Source organism: Nematostella vectensis, chromosome 6, assembly GCF_932526225.1.
Source record: "Nematostella vectensis chromosome 6, jaNemVect1.1, whole genome shotgun sequence".
In the NCBI taxonomy this organism is placed as follows: Eukaryota; Metazoa; Cnidaria; class Anthozoa; order Actiniaria; family Edwardsiidae; genus Nematostella; species Nematostella vectensis.
Window position 1 is genome coordinate 11100589 of NC_064039.1, and position 19871 is coordinate 11120459.

The following is a 19871-nucleotide window of genomic DNA, read 5'->3' on the forward strand; positions in this document are numbered from 1 at the left end:
TCCAATGAACGCTTATTTAAGTCTCGGGCGAGGTACTTTTACTACATGCAGTTAGTACAAATCCTCCCAGAACAATGACGAAAACAACTTTAAATGAAAAAGTATTGTCGGGTAGTTTTTTCAGATTTCTTTACTTCCTTCCTACAGACCCCTATGTTGCCATGTCATCGGCTTTTAGTTAAGGCGTTTTTTTTTTTAGGAAGGCTCTTGTTCGAGCATTAGCCTGCATAGCGGCGCTAAAGGGGAGGAGGGGGTCCGTATGCGAGAAAAAACTCGGAGCGGGCGGCAAAGGGAGAGTTCCTTCCCCTCCCCCCCCAGTCTTTTTATGGCATACGGACCCCTTCCCTTTAGCGCCGCTACGCAGGCTCACAAAAGGTTTACCGAGGGTGTGGTTTAGTGTGTAGTCCTCGATGGGTTTCCTGTGCTTGCAGATGAACCCAAAGGGTATGAGATCTGGGACTAGCACACGAAGGCTGCCAAACAGCACAGAAGATCCGGTGGGAGGCCTGGGAAAAAGGCTGGTTTGCTTTGCAGGCTTTTGACCGTGTTCATAAGAGAAGACCTAACAGCTAGCGCGATAACCGAGGGCAGGATTAGAATACCTGTCTAGTTTGGGGAAGGCAGCTCGACTACTGACTGCTTGTCCCTTATATACAACCACAAGGTCAAAAGGGTAAAGAAATCTTTAATGAGAGAAGTCTACAAGGAAATAATGATAATAAAATATCATAAAGGATGGACAAAACAAAGTAGAGAATAAGCACACTATTGAAGGATCGCTGTAATTGTATGTTAATGTGGAAGTCACAAAAAGATGGCATTAATATACTAGAGAAAGATTTCGTATCGTTTACAATTTCCTCTTACTCTTACTCTCCCCTCCCCTCCCCTCCCCTCACCCCCAGACGCTTCTGTATAAGCCGTAACTTTAAGTTGAGACCAAACGAAGCTAGGACTATCGTTTCTTATAAAGTTCTTCATTACCATTTTGAAAGATTACTTGAAGCAGTTCTAAATAAGAGCAACTCTATCAAAAAAAAAAAATTATCAACAATTAAGCTATGATAGTCAACCATTCCCTTTGGAAGTATTCGTGGTCCTGCTCTATATACAGATGAATATGCTGCTCTTGGTCAAGCAGTAGACCCCGATTTTAATCCATCGTAGGATATTTACGAGATCAAGCTACCCGAGGTAGACCCGAGATAGATGCTTATATAGCCAGGGCGTGACTAGAAACGGGCACTGACTACCTAGCGCGTATCATCTTCTCAATGATTCGTTCCAGCACTCGCTTCGCCTCGCACATTGGGAAGTTACGCATGTCGTAATACACGGGTGCGATCTTGATCAACCTGTATCAGAAAGATTAAGTCAGAATCACAATACAGTGAGTGTTGAGTGTTGAGCCATTAAAGAAGGCCAGTCACTGTGCATACAGTATGTTGATATCACTCACCAGTCGGGCTTGATATCGGTGACGGTGCGGATGTAGTTTTTGGTGGTCAAGACAAACTCGTTGTACAGGACCCACTCTGGCTTGTGGTCCAAGCATGTAGATGGGTGGAGCTGTACAACCTACGGACACAATAATAAACATTCATCAGGCCTACTACATACATAGTATAAACATTCTTCAGGCCTACTACATACATAGTATAAACATTCATTAGACCTACTTCAAGGATATTTACAATCTACATAGTATAAACATTCATCAGGCCTACTACATACATAGTATAAACATTCATCAGGCCTACTACATACATAGTATAAACATTCATTAGACCTACTACATACATAGAATAAACATTCACCAGGCCTACTACATACATAGTATAAACATTCATTAGACCTACTACATACATAGTATAAACATTCATCAGCCCTACTACATACATAGTATAAACATTCATCAGGCCTACTTCAAGGATATTTACAATCTACATAGTATAAACATATATCAGGTCTACTTCAAGGATATTTACAACCCACAGACACAATTATAAACATCTACAAAGGCGGTAAGAACAGAGTTTGCTAGGCTAAATTTTGATAATAAACCATGAAATTCCCTCATTTGGCTGAAATGTGCCTTGTTTGCGACACGCTCAGTGTTTGATTAGAAACCTAGTCTTGAAAGTTATGTTGTGTAATCTCAGCTTCTATCCCTGGCGCATAAAAAGTCCCCAACTTGCTAGCCAAACCTGTCCGACTAATAAAAATATCTCCTATGTATATGTCTACTCCATATCTACATTTTAATTGATTAGTTACATTTTTACTTCATTTCTAATGTCCATATAACAAAATTTGTAGGTTTACACATACATGTAACACCTGAATAAAGAGAGGGCTGAACTCAGTACCCACCTGGTTATCCTTGACTGTGAGGTAGTGACCAGACCGTTCGAGATGCGCCACCTACTCAGTGCGAGTGACAGTGAAGAGGAGAGAGGTGGGCGGGGGTAGATAGGGTGGAGTCACATAGCAATGGTAAGTATCCTTCACAAACAAAACTACATCACTCAAGTGTGGGACAACATTTGGCTGGGGCAGTCAAGGGACACTCAAAAACTGGGTGCACTAATCTTAGAATTGATTTCAGAGGTCAAATCATCTGGTAGTTTTTGGTGATTGTATGAGTTTTCCCTTCACTCTGTACCCCATAAAAATGTCATACCACACAAAATGCTCTACAAGTTTGCCAAGAAATAACAACCAATATGCTAGAGATAATAACAAAACACAGAAACTTCCTGTAATCCCTGCTCATACAGTAGCTAAACATGCCTGCAGGGCTGGAAATTGTGTGCCTATATGAATCTTTTTATGACTAGAATTTCAAATTTATGATCAAACAGAAATATTAGGTAAGATTTTTGAAAAAAATCGGAAAGGAAAAACAGGAACTAAATGTTCCATTGATTTACAGCCCAGGCCTGGCATATGTTAGCAGGAGCTATTGTAAACTTTAGTCAAGAAGCTCCTTTTAGAGCCTGGCCTTTGCCACATCAATAGCAAGTTATTAGGATTTTCTTATCACACACTCAAGATCACAGTACCTGCATAAAGAAGCCAGAGACGAGCGCCTTGCGGATGTTCAGATAGTAGTCTCGACTGTTGAAGTCAGTGCTACGACGCTGCAGGTTAAAGCGGTCCATAATCCTTGCCAGCTGGCCACGTACGTTATCAGCTGACTTCATTGAGCGATGTTGGATGAAGTTATCATAGCACCATTGTGTGTCTTCATGGTCTGCGACAGAGGAAAATTAAGTTTAATACTGAAAGTGGGTTTATCACTTTGGAGAGCTAAGGAAAAGTAAAAGTAAAACCTTAACAAGACTGGGACCTAAACTAAACTGGGACCAGATAGAACATTGTCCTATTTTGGCCTGTACAGTACATTATCTCAAAACTAAAGAGTTGTACATAAAAGCCAGCAAAGTACCCATCTTCCCCCTGCCCCTCCTCCCATCCCACACCGCAAAAGTGTTTCAAGTATATGAATAGTCTGACTCACTCTGTTTGTATGCATGATAAACATTGAGAAGCGTCAAATGGTCACCATCAATGTGTGCAAACTTCATCTTGGACTCATCAGCTGCTTTCTTTGCCTCGTTTGGTCTCAAAAACACCTGGGGGACTGAAAACAAACAAAAACAATTTGCATTGTAGGGGATAACTAAACAATATGCAGTGGTAGGGAATTCAAATAGTGTAAAGAGGACTTTTCTCCACAATGACACCAAAAATAGTTCAATTGTAATGCCTGAGTATAACTGAGGATATGAATGAGCAATACTTTTGTTAACTTGATTCCTGCCTACTAAACTGATTGTACTGTGTTTGATAACTTGATGATGAACAGTTGAAATAAGACTTATAAAAATTGTAACCTAAATTTCTACATAGTTTTTTTTACCAAAGTGCTTAAACATAATTTTGACCATGTCTTGTACCCTACATAGGAATACACTGCGAGGCTATATATGTCATGCAGACATGCATGAGAGTACATGGGTCAACTGTGTGTTTTAGCCCGTTTGTGTAATTTTAGCTCCCCAAGAATGGGTTGTTTGCCTCTATAGGAGTGTTGGATCGACATTCCTTCCCTCTTCGAGGCAAGCTTTTGAGAATAAACTAACTAACTTTTGTGCCTGTGTCTGCCCTCGTAAATCCAGGCATATCAGACTATAACTGAATTTGTTGTTTCTGATTTTAACGATAACCATAGCTCTCAGCTGACTTTTACACGAACAATTTATTTGAATCGCTTGCAGAACTCCTGTATGTATTTTAAGTGAGTATCAGTACTGTAAGTCTTCGGTTACGAGGTACGAGTTCCCGTTTGTCAAACGGTTTGTCCCGGTCTGTTCGCGAACACAGTGTTCGCGAACATCAGCTGTTCGCGAACAGTGTTCGCGAATTTCGCGAACATTGTTCGCGAATTTCGCGAACGTTGTTCGCGAATTTTGCGAACAATTTCGCGAACATATGTCCACATGTTCGAGAGCGGTACTGTATATGGACGTGTCCATGGGTTGTGGGTTGGTGTTAGCTTGTTGATAACTGGTTGTCTGGCTATATGGGAGTGTCCATGGGTTGTGGGTTGGTAACTAGTTGTCTGGCTATATGGAAGTTTCCATGGGTTGTGGGTTGGTGTTAGCTCGTTGGTAACTGGTTGTCTGGCTATATGAAAGTTTCCATGGGTTGTGGGTTGGTGTTAGCTCGTTGGTAACTGGTTCTTTGGCTATATGAGAGTGTCCGTGGGTTGTGGGTTGGTGTTAGCTTGTTGGTAACTGGTTCTTTGGCTATATGGGAGTGTCCGTGGGTTGTCGGTTGGTGTTAGCTCCTTGGTTACTGTTTGTTTGGCTATATGGGAGTGTCCATGGGCTGTGGGTTGGTGTTAGCTCCTTGGTTATTGTTTGTTCGGCTACATGGAAGTGTCCGTGGGTTGTGGGTTGGTGTTAGCTTGTTGGTTACTGGTTGTTCGGCTATATGGAAGTGTCCATGGGTTGTGGGTTGGTGTTAGCTTGTTTGTTACTGGTTGTTCGGCTATATGGAAGTGTCCATGGGTTGTGGGTTGGTGTTAGCTCCTTGGTTACTGGTTTTTTTGGCTATATGGGAGTGTCCATGGGTTGTGGTTGGTGTTTGGTTACTGTTTGTTCGGCCATATGGAAGTGTCACGGGTTGGTAGCTCCTTGAGTCCTATGTAGTAGCCTTACCAGAGAGCATGGATGTGATGGAAAGGATCTCATTAGAGCAGTTGAATTCGCAACTCGCAATCACCATCTTGGCTAACTGAGGGTCAAGCGGGAACTCTGCCATCATGGAACCTAGCTCAGTCAGGTCCCCATTGTCATCTAGTGCACCAAGGTAGTTCAGCAACTCAAGTGCTCGCATTAGTGTCTCAGGTGCTAGGATAATACATAGAGTTAGAGATACTGTAGTGTTTACTCCCACAGGAGTAGTGGATTGACATAGAATTTCAACGTTTTAATAAACTGCATGTATAAAAACACCTATCCCAGACAGGGAGTTTTATGCAGATTTTTGGGATGTGGTGCAAAACTGTCTGCAGTCAACACTGGCATCAATGGTACTGTAAAACCATGGGAAATACTGCTATTATACCAGGCAGCACTGAATAATTTAAACAGATACTTTAATCAACAGTTCTACATTGCTAAACTGTTGATATGACAATATTTACTAATAAGAGAGTGGGTTTCTGATAGTGGGCTCACAACTAGCTAATAATTGTAGTACTGCTATGACTTGGCTTTGGTATGATCTGATGCCCCCCCCCCCCCCCCCCCCTCTTAATCTCCAGCTTGTTTCTTAAAGCTGCATTGTCACCAGTTTACTTCCGGAGGTCCAACGGAAACCCCAACCGTTAAAAGACAAAAAAATCTATTAAAATCCAGATATTAAACAGGCCATCCGCTCTAAATTATCAATCACATCCTCAAAGAAACTTCCAATAAACACACTGCTTTCAATATTTTGAAAAAAATTTCGCGTTTTCCGTTAAATTCATAGGAGATTGTTACGGAGTAAACTGGTGACAATGCGGCTTTAAATACTGCACATAGCCAATTGAAAAAGATCCATTCAATGGCTTCCCATCAAGGTGGAGTGCTCACCTGGGGGGTCCATAAAGTCAAAGTGAACCAGGTCATCAATTCCCAGCTTCTTTAGCTGCAGCACCACAGTGCCAAGGTTTGACCTGAGGATTTCGGGGTATGTGTTTGGAGGCATTTCTTCCTGGAAAGCCTTTTCTGTGTACAGTCTGAAGCACTTGCCAGGACGGGTACGACCTGCACGACCTGCTCTCTGTTGGGCGCTGGCACGGGAAATAGCAGAGACCAGTAGGGACTCGACACGAATACGGGGATTGTAGACCTGAAATGATAATGACCAATCAATTAACTATTCATAAAACTGCAGGTGTAGAATACATGGACATTCACTTTGCTTTGTATTGGTTAGAAAACAAAATCAGTTATCAATCTAATTACACTTAATTTTTGCAAATTCAAAATTTCGTGATTTCGAGATATTATTTTATAGTTATAACATTTTATTTTCGCCACTTCACTATTTTCGTAATAAAGGTCAATTTACTTTCAGAATTTTGGGAAAATAAAATCAGGCACGACAAGTGGAATAAAAAATGTATGTATGCCTAAATTTAGTTCCACAAAAATCTATAAATACAGTCCAGGACTGAAACTCAACCCTTTACTCTAATGTACTATATGTACATTAGAGGGCTAAATACACAAATGGTTTCCATGTGGTAATTCCATAAGGTAATTATTATAATCTACTCTATACCTTTTGCTTTGAGAAACCTGGATCGATGACAAATACCACTCCATCAATAGTAAGAGATGTCTCAGCAATGTTTGTTGCTACCACACACTTGCGACCAATGGCACCATTTGGCCTATCGGGCGGGGCAGCCTCAAAGATGCGCTGCTGCTGGGTGGGGGGGAGTGTTGAGTAGAGTGGAATGCACTTGAGCTCTCCTATTTCTGAGCCAAGATTATCAACTTCCTTTTTAATCCTCTTACAGGCCTCCTCAATTTCCTGGTAGCCAAGCAGAAAAGTTAGTTACAATATTGTGCTAGCTTCCCTGCTAGCAGAGGCCTCTTTTCTCTGTATTTCGTTGGGCTGGAGTTTGCGAGGAAAAGATACCTCTGCCATGGGTCGCAAGTTCGTTTGATCACACCGCCGTCCACGATCGTGGACGAGATCCAGAGCGCATGCTCCATTCATTAATTACTGGCCACTATTTGAGCCCACAATGACTAGCGCATGCAAAAAACGTATATCCGCTGCGGGATAATAAGCCCGCATTCGAAACGGCGTCCTCCGTAGAAATATCACGCGACGAATTATAAAAGAAGCCATTCAATGCCTTATCTTCATTCAGAATTTTCTCTCTTTTGACTAACGAGTCAATCTTCCGTTTACAGGTTTTGCATATTCTTCTGGGAATAGCTGATCTAAGTTTACCAAAAAGTTTTGTAACATTTTCTTCGAATCCAACTGTGCGATATTTACATTGAAGAAACTCGCCTGCTTAGATGTCTTGAAATTAATCCCACAAACAAGACAAAACTCGTCTTTGCTGCGTTTGTTGTTCAATCTTTTTAGTGACGTTTTAGGTGATTGAAATTGAACAGTTGTTTTCTTTTTATATATATTGACAGCTTTCGCGCGATGGTACGGGTTTTGGCACGTCGGTCGCTTATTAACGCTCACGCATGCGCAACAGAAACAGTTTCGACCCATAGCAGAGGTATCTTTTCCTCGCGAACTCCAGCCCAGCGAAATACAGAAAAAAGAGGCCTCTGCTAGCAGGGAATGTGCTAGCCAAATTCAAAGGTGTTTTATGTAAAAAAAGCACTAACATGGTGTCACAAGTACTGGCTTTAAATAAAATTTGCAGGCAGGTAAAAAGTCAGGATTTTAGTTATAAAACATGCACTATTGTGGCAACTTAAACAATGTCTTAGAAAATCTAAGCTTTTATAAATGCTAGGATCACAGCTTTCATCGCCACAAGCTTAAAAGCTTTCTGATGACAATGCAAAGCATTTTTGCCATGCTTCATGTCAACTACAAAGTACATATATCTTTTGCATTTATATTTGCTTATTTCTCTTACAGTACCGCTCTCGAACATGTGGACATATGTTCGCGAACATTGTTCGCGAACACGAATTCTCGAACACGAATTCTCGAAACGAACAGACCTGCTAGCGAATACTTTTGAACAGCGGGAAGCCATTTATTTAACAAATACTTGTATTACACACGGGATAATTAATTTGGGGAAGGAATGCCGATCGCTTGATATTCTTCGATGATTTTCGAATGTGTGAAAACTGCTAGCGAAGAATTTTGAAATTCTATTTGACATATACTTGTAATAAACACGGGAGAATGAATGCCGATCGCTTGATATCCTTCGAAGATTTTCGAATTTGTGAAAACTGCCAGCGAAGAATTTTGAACATCGGAAAGCCATCTCTTTAGTTTGAGGAGGGAATGCCGATCGCTTGATATTATTCGAAGATTTTCGACTGTGTGAAAACTGCTAGCCAATCCTTTTGAACACTGAGAAGCCATTTATTTGACAAAAACTTGTATTAGACACGGGAGAATTTGTTTGGGGAAGTAATGCCAATCGCTTGATATTCTTCGATGATTTTCGAATGTGCGAAAACTGCTAGCGAAGAATTTTGAACCGCGGGAATCCATTTATTTGACAAAGCAAAGACTTGTACTAAACACGGGAGAAGGAATGCCGATCGCTTGATATCCTTCGAAGATTTTCGAATGTGTGAAAACTGCTAGCGAAGAATTTTGAAATTCTATTTGACAAATACTTGTAATAAACACGGGAGAAGGAATGCCGATCGCTTGATATCCTTCGAAGATTTTCGGATGTGTGAAAACTGCTAGCGAAGAATTTTGAACATTGGAAAGCCATCTCTTTAACAAAGACTTGTATTAGACACGGGAGAATTTGTTTGGGGAAGTAATGCCGATCGCTTGATATTCTTCGATGATTTTCGAATGTGCGAAAACTGCTAGCGTAGACTTAATAACAGCGGGAAGCCATTATTTGACAAAGACATGCAATAAACACAGGATAATTAGTTTGAGGAAGGAACGCAAGTAGTACAAGTCTTTGCTTTGTCAAATAATGGCTTCCCGCTGTTCAAAAGTCTTCGCTAGCAGTTTTCACACATTCGAAAATCTTCGAAGAATATCAAGCGATCGGCATTCCTTTCTCAAACTAATTCTCATGTGTTTATTACATGTCTTTGTCAAATAAATGGCTTCCCGCTGTTATTAAGTCTTCGCTAGCAGTTTTCACACATTCGACAATCTTCGAAGAATATCAAGCGATCGGCATTCCCTCCTCAAACTAATTCTCCCGTGTTTAGTACAAGTCTTTGCTTTTTCAAATAAATGGCTTCCCGCTGTTTAAAAGTATTCGCTAGCAGTTAACACACATTCGAAAATCTTCAAGGAATATCAAGCGATCAGCATTCATTCCCCAAACTTATATTCTGTCTAATACAAGTCTTTGTCAAATAAATGGCTTCTCGCTGTGCCAGCTGTTATTTTGCCCTGGATCACACGTTACCGTCCGTCAAACCGTTTATTTTGCATCTGTTCGCGAACAGCGTGTTCGCGAACAGTCTATATGTTCGCGAATTTCGCGAACCTTGTTCGCGAAAGTTTTGCGAACAGTGTCCCTATGTTCGTGAGCGGTACTGTAACTGTTAAACAGGCCATGGTAGTGTGTCAAACTTTAAAGGGTAAGTAATAATTATTTTATACCAAAACATGCTCCAAACAAGATGAATTTCTATAAGCTTTAACTGTATATGTCAGTTATGCTCAGCTCAGGCAAACATGGGCCAGCAAACATCATACCTATTGCTAAACTAGAAACCTACTAGTCACTTACTGCTTGTGGCATTGTTCTTTCAATTCTTCTAAAGTACTGACCTCTTGGCCTGTAAGAAAGAGTAAAATATCTCCCTTGACCTCCTCCACCATGTGAATCTGAATAACTGTGCGAATAGCAGCCTCCAGGTAATCCCTCTCAGGCTCGGGGGTGTAGAATATCTCCACCGGGTGAGTACGGCCAGGAATCGTCATCAGAGGACAGTGGTCAAAATAGTCCTGGAATTTGCCAGCATCTAAAGTAGCACTCATAATGATGATCTTCAAGTCATCTCTTTGTTTGGCAACCTGGAAAATGGGAAGGTATTAATGGGGAATGGCTAGTTGGATTACAATAAGAAGTTTCAGTATGTGACTTTCTTATTGTACTAAGTGGTTTATCTTTGTAAATTAGTTGAGTGTGAATTTCTGCCTATACAGAACATGAACATAAATTATAAAAACAATTTTCTGTATAAAGTGTGCAGTACCTCCTTTAACAATCCCATAAGGATGTCTGTGGCTAGAGTTCTCTCGTGGGCCTCGTCGAGAAGTATCACAGCATATCTATCCAACAGAGGGTCTGTCATAGCTTCCCTGAGCAACATACCATCTGTCATGTACCTGTTGAGAAACCAAAGGAACTTGAAGATGACTCCTAATATAGTGCCACTAAAATTACAATGGGTAAAAATTGCAGAGAACAATTGGAAAGTCCTACAGTAATAAAACCTTCCTAAAAAAATATCACTAAAACAAACATTGGAAATATTTGCAAGGACACTTTTTCCTTTTATTTATTTCTGTATTTCACAGCTTCTGCTGGGCAACAGCAAATGAATGTAGGGGGCAGACACAATGTTATAACATGCCTTGCATTGCTATAATAATCTTAAAACTAAAAAATGAATAAGTTTGTACATTCAAAAAATTAAATGACACACAAATCCCCCCCCCCCAAAAAAAAAAAAATATTGAATGTGAAAATGAAATTTTCACTTATAATATGATGTACTTACTTCAAGGCAGTCCTTGGGCCAGTGCAGTCTTCAAACCTAATAGTATAACCAACTTCTTGCCCGAGAGTAACGTCCAGTTCATCAGCTACACGCTGAGCCACACTCATAGCCGCCACCCTTCTAGGTTGGGTACATGCAACGCACTTGTTCTTGTCCATACGAAAGTCCATGCACCATTGTGGGATCTAGTGGAGTGCAATGAAACTAGACATTTGCAAAGGGAACCTTAAACATAGTACTGTACATCTTAAAGGTGTACAGTACTGTAAGATATAAACATAGTGGGGTACAATAAACTAGAAGAGGAGACCTCAAACTAGTCTAAAATGCTCTTATTTTTTGTCTTGATTTTTCATTATAGTTCAATTGTGATAAGCTAGAAAAACACTCTTTAAATTGTTCTCTGAATAGGACAGTGGAACCTTGTCAGGTCAGACCCTTAAGGGAGGCAAGAGTGGTTTTACGTTAACAAAAATTCAATATCAGAAACATTTGCAAAAAAAAAACTAATTTAGGCAAGCCAACATTCAGCAAGCCAACATTCAATAAAGTTAGCAGGTAGCTCAATTTATATGAGTTTGTTTGAGTAAGTTAGATTTTATTTTATTGTTCACTACATTCTAACCTACCTGAGTTGTTTTTCCAGAGCCTGTCTCACCAACCAAAGCAAACACTTTATTATTTTTTATAATCTCCATAAACTTTTCTCTGTACTCCCAGACAGGCAAGTCAATTCTCTTCTTGAGGATATCAAAATAGCGCTCTGAGAAGGGTCGCCCATTGTAAGGGTTTATCTTCCCTCTGAGATTACTTGGATTACTGGAAAAACAGTAAAAAAGAAAAGTTTTTACTATTCACAATACACCCTTGCATGGCCACCTTTAACAGTCCTGTGAAGTAAACAGTTAAGTACAGTAGTGAGGCGAAAACATGTTTGGAAGTACATCGGAAAACAGCAAAATCTTCTTAGTTCGAAGTTTAAGTAAATCAAGACTAAGGTTGTTGCATTCTTATTGACTAAATTTCTTAAAACTTTGTACTTATTGCCACAGCAGCACGGGTGCACTATAGATGCAAACGCAAGAGAAAGTGTAAAAAACTAAATACGCATCATTTTTTGCACAATTTGGAGCCATGGAACGGGAAAAATCTTAATGTGCGTCAATGTCATAAATCACAGAAGAGTCCGACGGAACATAGCCTACTTTATTTGTGGCTGAATGTGAAGCAGCAAAAATGACAGCAGTGTGATTGTTTCGTGATTTCAGTTACAATGGTAATATCTATCATAGGCATTGTTTCTCAATCAAAAACATAGACCACCAATATCAAACATACTTTGTGCAACTCATGATTTTTTTCCTACATTTTGCACGCAGTAGATTCCAACCACGCAAATTTACCGGCAAATCAATGTCGAAAGTTCTAATTATTTGACCACCACGTGTGGAGTCAGGCAAACTCGTCAAAACTTCTCACCTCAATTCCTCTTTAATTCTTTTAGCAGTAGTCATACTGCTGGTAGAGTTACCAGCTACATCAAGGCGCCTTTTGGACATGGTTACCTCGAGCTAAGCGCTCACAATCCGAAGATTTCGCAGCCTACAAAAACCTTCAAGATGGCGCCGACTCCTTCCACCCTCACGTGTTCACACTACCCAGTATACTTTGCGAGCCGTCGTGACGGACGGGCTTGCTATGGCCCACAGGGATCCCACGAGTGCACAGCAAATTGCTTATGAATATGCAAAGAAATCCGGAAAATTACGCTAAAATTGCGCTCATCACCAGGCCAACAATTTACTTTTTTTTATTAGAGTGGTTTTTAAAATCCCGTGCAACAAAATATAATTGTTAAAGTTTAATAGTCAAGCCAGAACAGAAGAGAACAAAGACATTATACAATGCTGTATTAGTCCTTAATAAACTAAATAGTATTTTACGGGTTTTTGAAAACCACCCTATATATTACAGTCATATATCTTAGACATATCTAATATAGCGTTGTTCTTGCAACACAGAACTAATATAGTTATTCCACTACAAATTTGATAATTGTAAATGGGTCAATTTATGCTACATTTCGAAATATTTCATGGCACCAATCCAGGCAATCTAGCCAAGGGGGGATCTGAGGGTTCAGAAGAACCACCCCACTCGACAGAAAGGTCCGCTTTGATGAAGGAAAATTGAGTACCACTGTGAGCTAGGACGAGCTACCTAAGAGAAAATAGTGCGCTTTATGGTTAAACGAACCCCCCCGCTCAAAATCTTGGCTACGGGCCTGCAATCTGAGGGTTTGGGCGCTCCGATAGTTGTCAAGTTAGAAAATACTCTCTAAAATAACTTTTCATATACACGTAATCATTGACGGGTAGGGTCACAATGAATGCATAATTCCATTTTACGAATCTCGAACCGCATTTTAAAATAAAAATCCAAATTCATGTGCGCCATATCACCTCTTAAGTCGGGTATGATGCTTAAAGGCTAAGTGCCATATAAACGACAACCCTAACCTAGGGTACGACTAACCGTAACCCTATTCCCTAACGGTAGCGTTAGCAGTTTTAGGTTAAGACTGTTGTTTACATGGGTTTATTGTCTATATAACATTAAAAAGGGCTGTTGTTTATATGGGTTTTATTGTCTATATAACATTCAGTCATCCTGTAGCTGCCCGCCCATAAGGGTGCATCTAAACAAAACGCACGGTGTGAAGTACTAATTCACTGACCACGAATCAATTCAAATCAACGATATTAGCTCTGGTGATAGGTGACGATCCATCAAAAACATTTTCTATTCAAATGCACAAATGAGATTAAACATTCAAGAAAGGGGTCAGCCGGAGTCAAACACATTTTGTCACCAACAGGGTGGGGTCCGGAACCCCCCTCCCCCCTTCTGGGACCATGGAGACAGAGTGATTTTGGGGAAGATATTAATGCTTTTTGCACACTTATAGGCACGTAGCTAGGGAGGGCTTAAAACTGGCGCCCGTATTCTCCCTCCCTCGAACAAAAACTCGTGGATCATTTCTTATTTAAGGGACCTCAAATATGAACCATTTTCCCTTTTTTCTTTCCGACAAAAACAGACGAATTGATTTTGAGTTTATAACATAAAAATAATATCACAAGTTATGTATGAGTTTAATGTTACTTGCTTTCTCATATAGTACGGGTAATTGTGGAGACTGCTAGTTTTGATATGAATCGCAGGTTTCACCTTTTTCGTCATTGACGCCTAGAGTATACAGTACTGGGATAGTGATGTTGCCAGGTTGCAGGACTAACATAAGGAAATTGGGTTCATTCTGGCTTTTAGTGATAAGAAAAACGTTCATCTGACGTAAGACATGAATTTCTACCAAGATGTACGGTTAACAACGGTCTTCGCTTGCTTCCATCATCAGTATCCCCTTGGTGTTTCTTGATATTGATTCACGTAGACCATTTATTTGAAAAAACACACTTAGACAGATTCTCCCTTGTCCATTCGGCAAATGAGGCACAGTGCAAATATCATTCCAAGAAGCTGCGTGACGTAATAAAAAAAGAGAAAAGAAATCAAATCCAGATATGTACGGAGCAAAGCTAATTATCGTTTTTTTTTTTTTTTTTTTTTTGGCGTAAGAGCAGGTTGACACGTCAATCTGAATCTTTTAAAGTAAGAATATAAGAGTTTTCATTTAATTTTCCCCCCCCGAGGGGAGGGGGGATTTTTGACCACCCAAAGCGGGAGGGGGGTGGGGGGGGGAAGGGGTGGCTCACCAAAAGTGGCTCTTATTTCTTTTATGAAACTGGATTTTTTTCTGAGCCACTTCAACGTGAGGGACACAGAAAGCTCTGATCAGGATACCACTTAAATGAATGGACAGAGAATACAAGCCTAAGGATCTGAGGAAAACGAAACAGATAAGCACCTGAATGACCAATATGGCAATAGCCATCCCAGCGATGACATTCAACTTGCTGGTGATCAACTCCTTGAGTTTCGTTTCGCAGCCCTAAAAACATAAGACAGAGCACGATAAGGGTGACAGGACTACTGGTAGAAGGAGGGTGGAGGGGACTAAAAACTTTGCGCAATAAACATAAGAAAACATGTGAAAAACGCATGGTGGGGTCCGTCAGTAAATCATTGGCTTCAGAACGGTATCAATTTCTAGGGACAAAAGCCATTCCCGAGCTCCGGTCAATAGGTCTTCTGACCCATCTTTCCGTATCCATCATCCTTGTTACAAATGATACAGGCGTATACCCCCCTCCCCCCCCCCCCACACACTTCCGCTCCTCTCTCATCCCTTTGGGACCACTCCTGCTATAACATTCCAAAGGGCAAATGGAAACAATTATACGGAGTTCGAGTTATCAAAAGCTCTAATTACCATTGTATAGATTGTCTTGGCCGCATTGGTGGGGGTAGAACTATCGAAAGTGGAACCACAACCAGATGTCTTTGTGATGCAACAGCTGTCAGGAACTTTGCTCACGTTGAACTTCGGGTTCATTGTCCAGTCCCGGTAACTAATACCACCACAGCACTTTTCCTGTCATGAGAAGACAAAGATTGATAAATTATTGCAACGTTTTGTATTTATCGTTAAATCATATGCTAAACACCATATTGTTATTGTCTGACGTCATTGTAGTGTTATTAAGTGGTTAGCAGACTAACTACTGAACACTGAACACCCTTGTTCACAGTCCGGCTGGGTGCCGGGGGGGACTCCGATAGAAACAGACGGGGTGATTGTCGGGAAAATCGAATTTTCCCTAAGGAATAGCACCTGGGTGTGGTCAACAGAATTTTCTCACCCCTAAGAGATAGCAAATTGGGTGTGGTAAAAGAAATTTTAAACCCTAAGTAATCGGAGAATCGGCAGAAATCTGCAAAATCAGAAAATCTCACAGCACCCCGTTGAAATAAGAATAAGGTGATCGTCCTAAGAATAGGACAATCATCCCCTTGGCGAGTCCCCCCCTTAAAAGTTCTGTTACCTTTTGCTGCAGCAAGTCGATAAGGTCCGTGGTTCCTTTGTCCGATCCGTATTTGGTGGCAATGGTGCTGTTGATGTCTTTTTGAAGCGTAGCCATGACCTTTTGGAAATGAAAAGGTAGTAATCATGGTCTTCCTGTGGTTTATTGATTCAAAAGGAAAAACGCGGAAAACTTGCAGATATCTGAACATAGTTATAGATCATATTCCTAGAAGTTCTGTAGAATATCGACTTTTGTATTCAACTAAAGCTATTCTGCAATATTTACTTATGGTTGTATGTTTTTACCTTGTCTTTGTGCTGATAGGCGAGAGCAGCTGACGTGATCTCCAAGATCAGGATGATAAGTAGCAGTGCAAAGAACTGAGGTATAAGCATGAAGACATTAGAATTTACCAATAGCTCAAGAAAAAATATCCCCAACCCCCCACACACATCAGTAAGTAAATGCCACCATTTTGTTTTTAAGTCAATATAGCTTTTTTAAATCATTATATACACCAGCGCCAACATTGCAAGCAACAAATACACCAAACTAGAAGTCCCTACTACCCTTATGCTACCTATGCACTAGAACTAGTTCTTCTTTCATGGGAGTGTACAGGGCTACACTGTAGATAAACAAATATAGTTTACTGATGATTCTGTGGTTAATTTTGCTGCACGCACACTTCTGCTTTTATGCATTTTTTAGACTGTTGCCCTGGCATGGCGGATGCAAATCTATAAATAGTTGATTGACAAACTAGATAGTGAACATAAACATAAAATGTGGGGGATAACACTGTATACAATATTGTCAAAATGGGGGGGATGGATATCCATCCTATTACCATGATTTTCTGAGTGGATGTTTTTTTACATGAATGTGAGGTTTTTACATGTACCCAAATGGTCACACAGAAACTCCCCCCCCCCGGCTTCAAAACCACTATCCCTCCAGCCCAGTCCCTCACTTCCGCCCCCCCCCCCCCCCCCCCCCCCCCCCCCACACACACACACAAACACACACCTTTGGGACCACTCCTTTGGCCCTGCTGGGGTACTTACAATCATCAGCAAGCACTTGTTCTCTTTGTAGGCACCACAACAACCACAGAACGCCACAACAGCAATAATGACACCAACAGCAATCAACAGCCTTGACCCAGAAGCGTATTCGATATTGGAGAGAGCAAGGTAGGAGCCATACTTAGCCTCTGCCCAACCTCCAATAGCAACCAAAATTATACCAAAGATCTAGGATAAAGAAAACAAAATATATTAATCTTAAGGGGGGTTGTCGAGTTAAGTGTTGGAAAAAAATTTGATTATGCATATCAAAACATCTCTATTGTTAGGAGAAGATGGCGAGAGGGGACAATTTAGCATTCGACACCACTTACAAAAAAGAGAAGGTTGAAGAACAACACCAGGTATTTGATGATTTTGGTACCTCCTTCAACTGCCATACTGCTTTTATTGAGACCTAGAATTAGTAAATCGTTTTAGTGGATAGATACACTTTTGGCTTGGTAAAGATGCTTAATTAAAAGGGGTGATTGTCACTGGGGCAGGGGGTGGCAGGGGTGGCTTGACCTCCCCTCCCCCCACTTTTCTGAGCGGATGTGTGTGTAATTTTTTCTCACATGAACGCGCGTTTTACATAAACATGCAGCGTTACGTGTATAAATCGATAAATCAAATCTGTCAGTAGGTAAAATGGCGACGCGAGCGGTAAGTGGAGCAAACAAATGTAGTTTCCCTGGCCTACACAGAAAGGGACTTGATATACTGGATTACTTGCTTAGACCTCGAGATATCTGAACATAGTTATAGATCATGTTCCGAGAAGTTCTGTAGAGCTTGGTACAGTTGCAGGAATATCGACTTGTGTAATCAACTAAAGCAATTTTGCAATTTTAATGGTTGTATGTTTTTACTTTGTGTATTTTTTCTACATGAACCCGGTTTTACATAAACATGCAGCGTTACGTTTATCAATCGTTTGCTTGATAAAAGTCGACATTATAGATTTTTTTAAACTGTTTGTATTCATTTAGCGGTATTCTATTTAAAATCTCAGGTACACCCTTTCTCCTCGAAACCACACACCACTCCCTTTCCCATTAATTTGTTTTTAAGCTTCAGAGCCGCTGGGAATTGGGTAGCGCAACACGCAACGTTTAGATGAGTAACATATGATCATCACCATCAGGGGGGGCGGATACAGGGGGTTGATTGGATGGATATACACCCCCCTTTTTGAGTAAAAAAATTGAAAAGTCATTTTGAAGAGAATAAATATCTGAGGGACGGGAGGTACTGTCCAATTTTCTTCGCCTGCTCGACGTTGCTGACGCGACAAATCCAATTAAGTGTGAAGTATTGTAATATCTATGGTAGCGACCTACCAAAAACCACTAGATCAGTTATAAGCCGTCTCTCCGGCCATTATCCCACCCCCATTTTGAAATCCTGAATCCGTCCCTGATCATGTTGATCGTTTTTCGATGTCACTATGAAATTGTCATATTGGCATTTGTCAGACAAATCTTCAGGTCCTTTTATTCCGAAATATCAACTAAATGTCAAACTCGTTTTAGATATACATTTTTTAGATGTTTAATTTGTTGAAATTTGGATCATTTCTACAAATTAAAACAAAGCAATTGTCGGCCAAAGGTCTTATCAAAACGATTGTCACCCCACGCATGTTCAACAACAATAATTCTTTTATATCGAAGAACATTAATCCCAGTCATTTGCATTTGTAACTTTAGATTCTAGAGTTCTTAATCATTATGCAGGAATATGAAGCGTCGTAACAATAGTGTTTTTAATAAACCTGTGGAATACACTAAGCTTATTTATCGCTAATGCACTCTTATGTCTTTGATCTCCACCTTTTGTTCTGCTGGCTTTACAATACCACATTTCACGGGTTTATGAAAACCACTGTATGGGCCCCCTCGTAGATAGCATTTATCAGCATTAAAAAAAACATTACAAAGAATAGCAATAATATTCGAGCAATGGCTTAGTATTATAAAACGCTGTCGACAATGCCAAGCGAGACAAAACATGAACTTTAATCCCGCATAGCTCATGACCGTGTTAGGCGGTTACTTGTTCCACCGCTTTCCGTATTTCAGGTCAAAACTTGTACAATCAGTTTTAGTACAGTACACCATGCATCAATATCTTTTAGTACATGTTTTTATAGCTCATTTAATTTTACTCATGATTTAAAAATTTGAACGATTTTAGGTTGAACTTTCTTCCACATCGTTGGTAGGGCGCTTAACAAGTAGCGCGTCCTAAACTAAGAGTTATCTGCATGATTAATTAGGAGTGCTAGATGCAAAATTATTTTATCGAATAAGCATTTAACCAAGTACAACTTTTCTTAGCAGGAAACAGATGTTCAGCTTGTAATGAACCATTTGTAAGCTAATATTTGGTCTTTTTTGCAGCTTGTACCAAAATCCTTCACAAAAAAAACAAAAGACCAACCGGAGTTAATCTAACAAATTCTAAATACTTTCCTCATCTAGAAAAGTTGTTTACCTTTTCTTTTTTGTGATTCCTGCAAGCCACTCGGAGCATTAGTCAAAGTAGAAACGCAGTGACAGTCTTATGATTTAGAATTTATAATTCCCTGCCAACGGCAATGCCTGTATGTTATTGGCCAACGCAGGGTAAAGTTTGCATTATTGTCACACCTTTCCAAAGCTTTCACGCTGTCACGATCTGATGTGATTTTGTTACGTAAGGGAGACTTTGTGACAAAAACCCTCAACAACGACCCGCTTCGCTGTTGACAAGAAATTGCAAGCAAGAAATAACGTACTCAAAAGACGAGTATAAAGTTGTCTTCTCGCAATACA

The 19871-nt window shown here is 40.3% G+C and overlaps 2 protein-coding genes and 1 long non-coding RNA gene across 4 annotated transcripts; 1 reads left to right on the forward strand and 2 right to left on the reverse strand.

The window, feature by feature from the left end:
• Window positions 1-668: 668 nt before the first annotated feature.
• Window positions 669-12673, reverse strand: LOC5503799 (putative pre-mRNA-splicing factor ATP-dependent RNA helicase PRP1). Of its 2 annotated transcripts, XM_048729671.1 has the most exons (13): window positions 12477-12672; window positions 11627-11816; window positions 10998-11182; window positions 10470-10602; window positions 10042-10287; window positions 6844-7098; window positions 6150-6408; window positions 5229-5420; window positions 3524-3646; window positions 3066-3256; window positions 2374-2424; window positions 1460-1578; window positions 669-1355 (listed from the first exon to the last, which is right to left on the reverse strand). In XM_048729671.1, exons 1-13 carry the CDS (start codon window positions 12554-12556, stop codon window positions 1250-1252), a joined length of 2130 nt encoding a protein of 709 aa, XP_048585628.1. In that variant the 5' UTR covers window positions 12557-12672; the 3' UTR covers window positions 669-1249. The 2 variants fall into 2 exon arrangements, 1 of the variants encoding a protein (XP_048585628.1); XR_007312114.1 differs by lacking the exon at window positions 669-1355 and having other exon boundaries at window positions 1496-1578; window positions 2374-2505; window positions 12477-12673.
• A 1460-nt stretch (window positions 12674-14133) lies between these two features.
• LOC5501717 (CD63 antigen) lies at window positions 14134-19699 on the reverse strand. Its single transcript, XM_048729679.1, has 8 exons — window positions 19552-19699; window positions 17388-17470; window positions 17053-17241; window positions 16291-16365; window positions 16004-16102; window positions 15391-15552; window positions 14926-15009; window positions 14134-14537 (listed from the first exon to the last, which is right to left on the reverse strand). Exons 2-8 carry the CDS (start codon window positions 17451-17453, stop codon window positions 14475-14477), a joined length of 738 nt encoding a protein of 245 aa, XP_048585636.1. The 5' UTR covers window positions 17454-17470; window positions 19552-19699; the 3' UTR covers window positions 14134-14474.
• On the forward strand, window positions 16122-17241 carry LOC125568122. The gene is made up of 2 exons (XR_007312115.1): window positions 16122-16370; window positions 17084-17241. It is a non-coding gene; the product is annotated as an uncharacterized LOC125568122 (long non-coding RNA).
• Window positions 19700-19871: the final 172 nt, after the last annotated feature.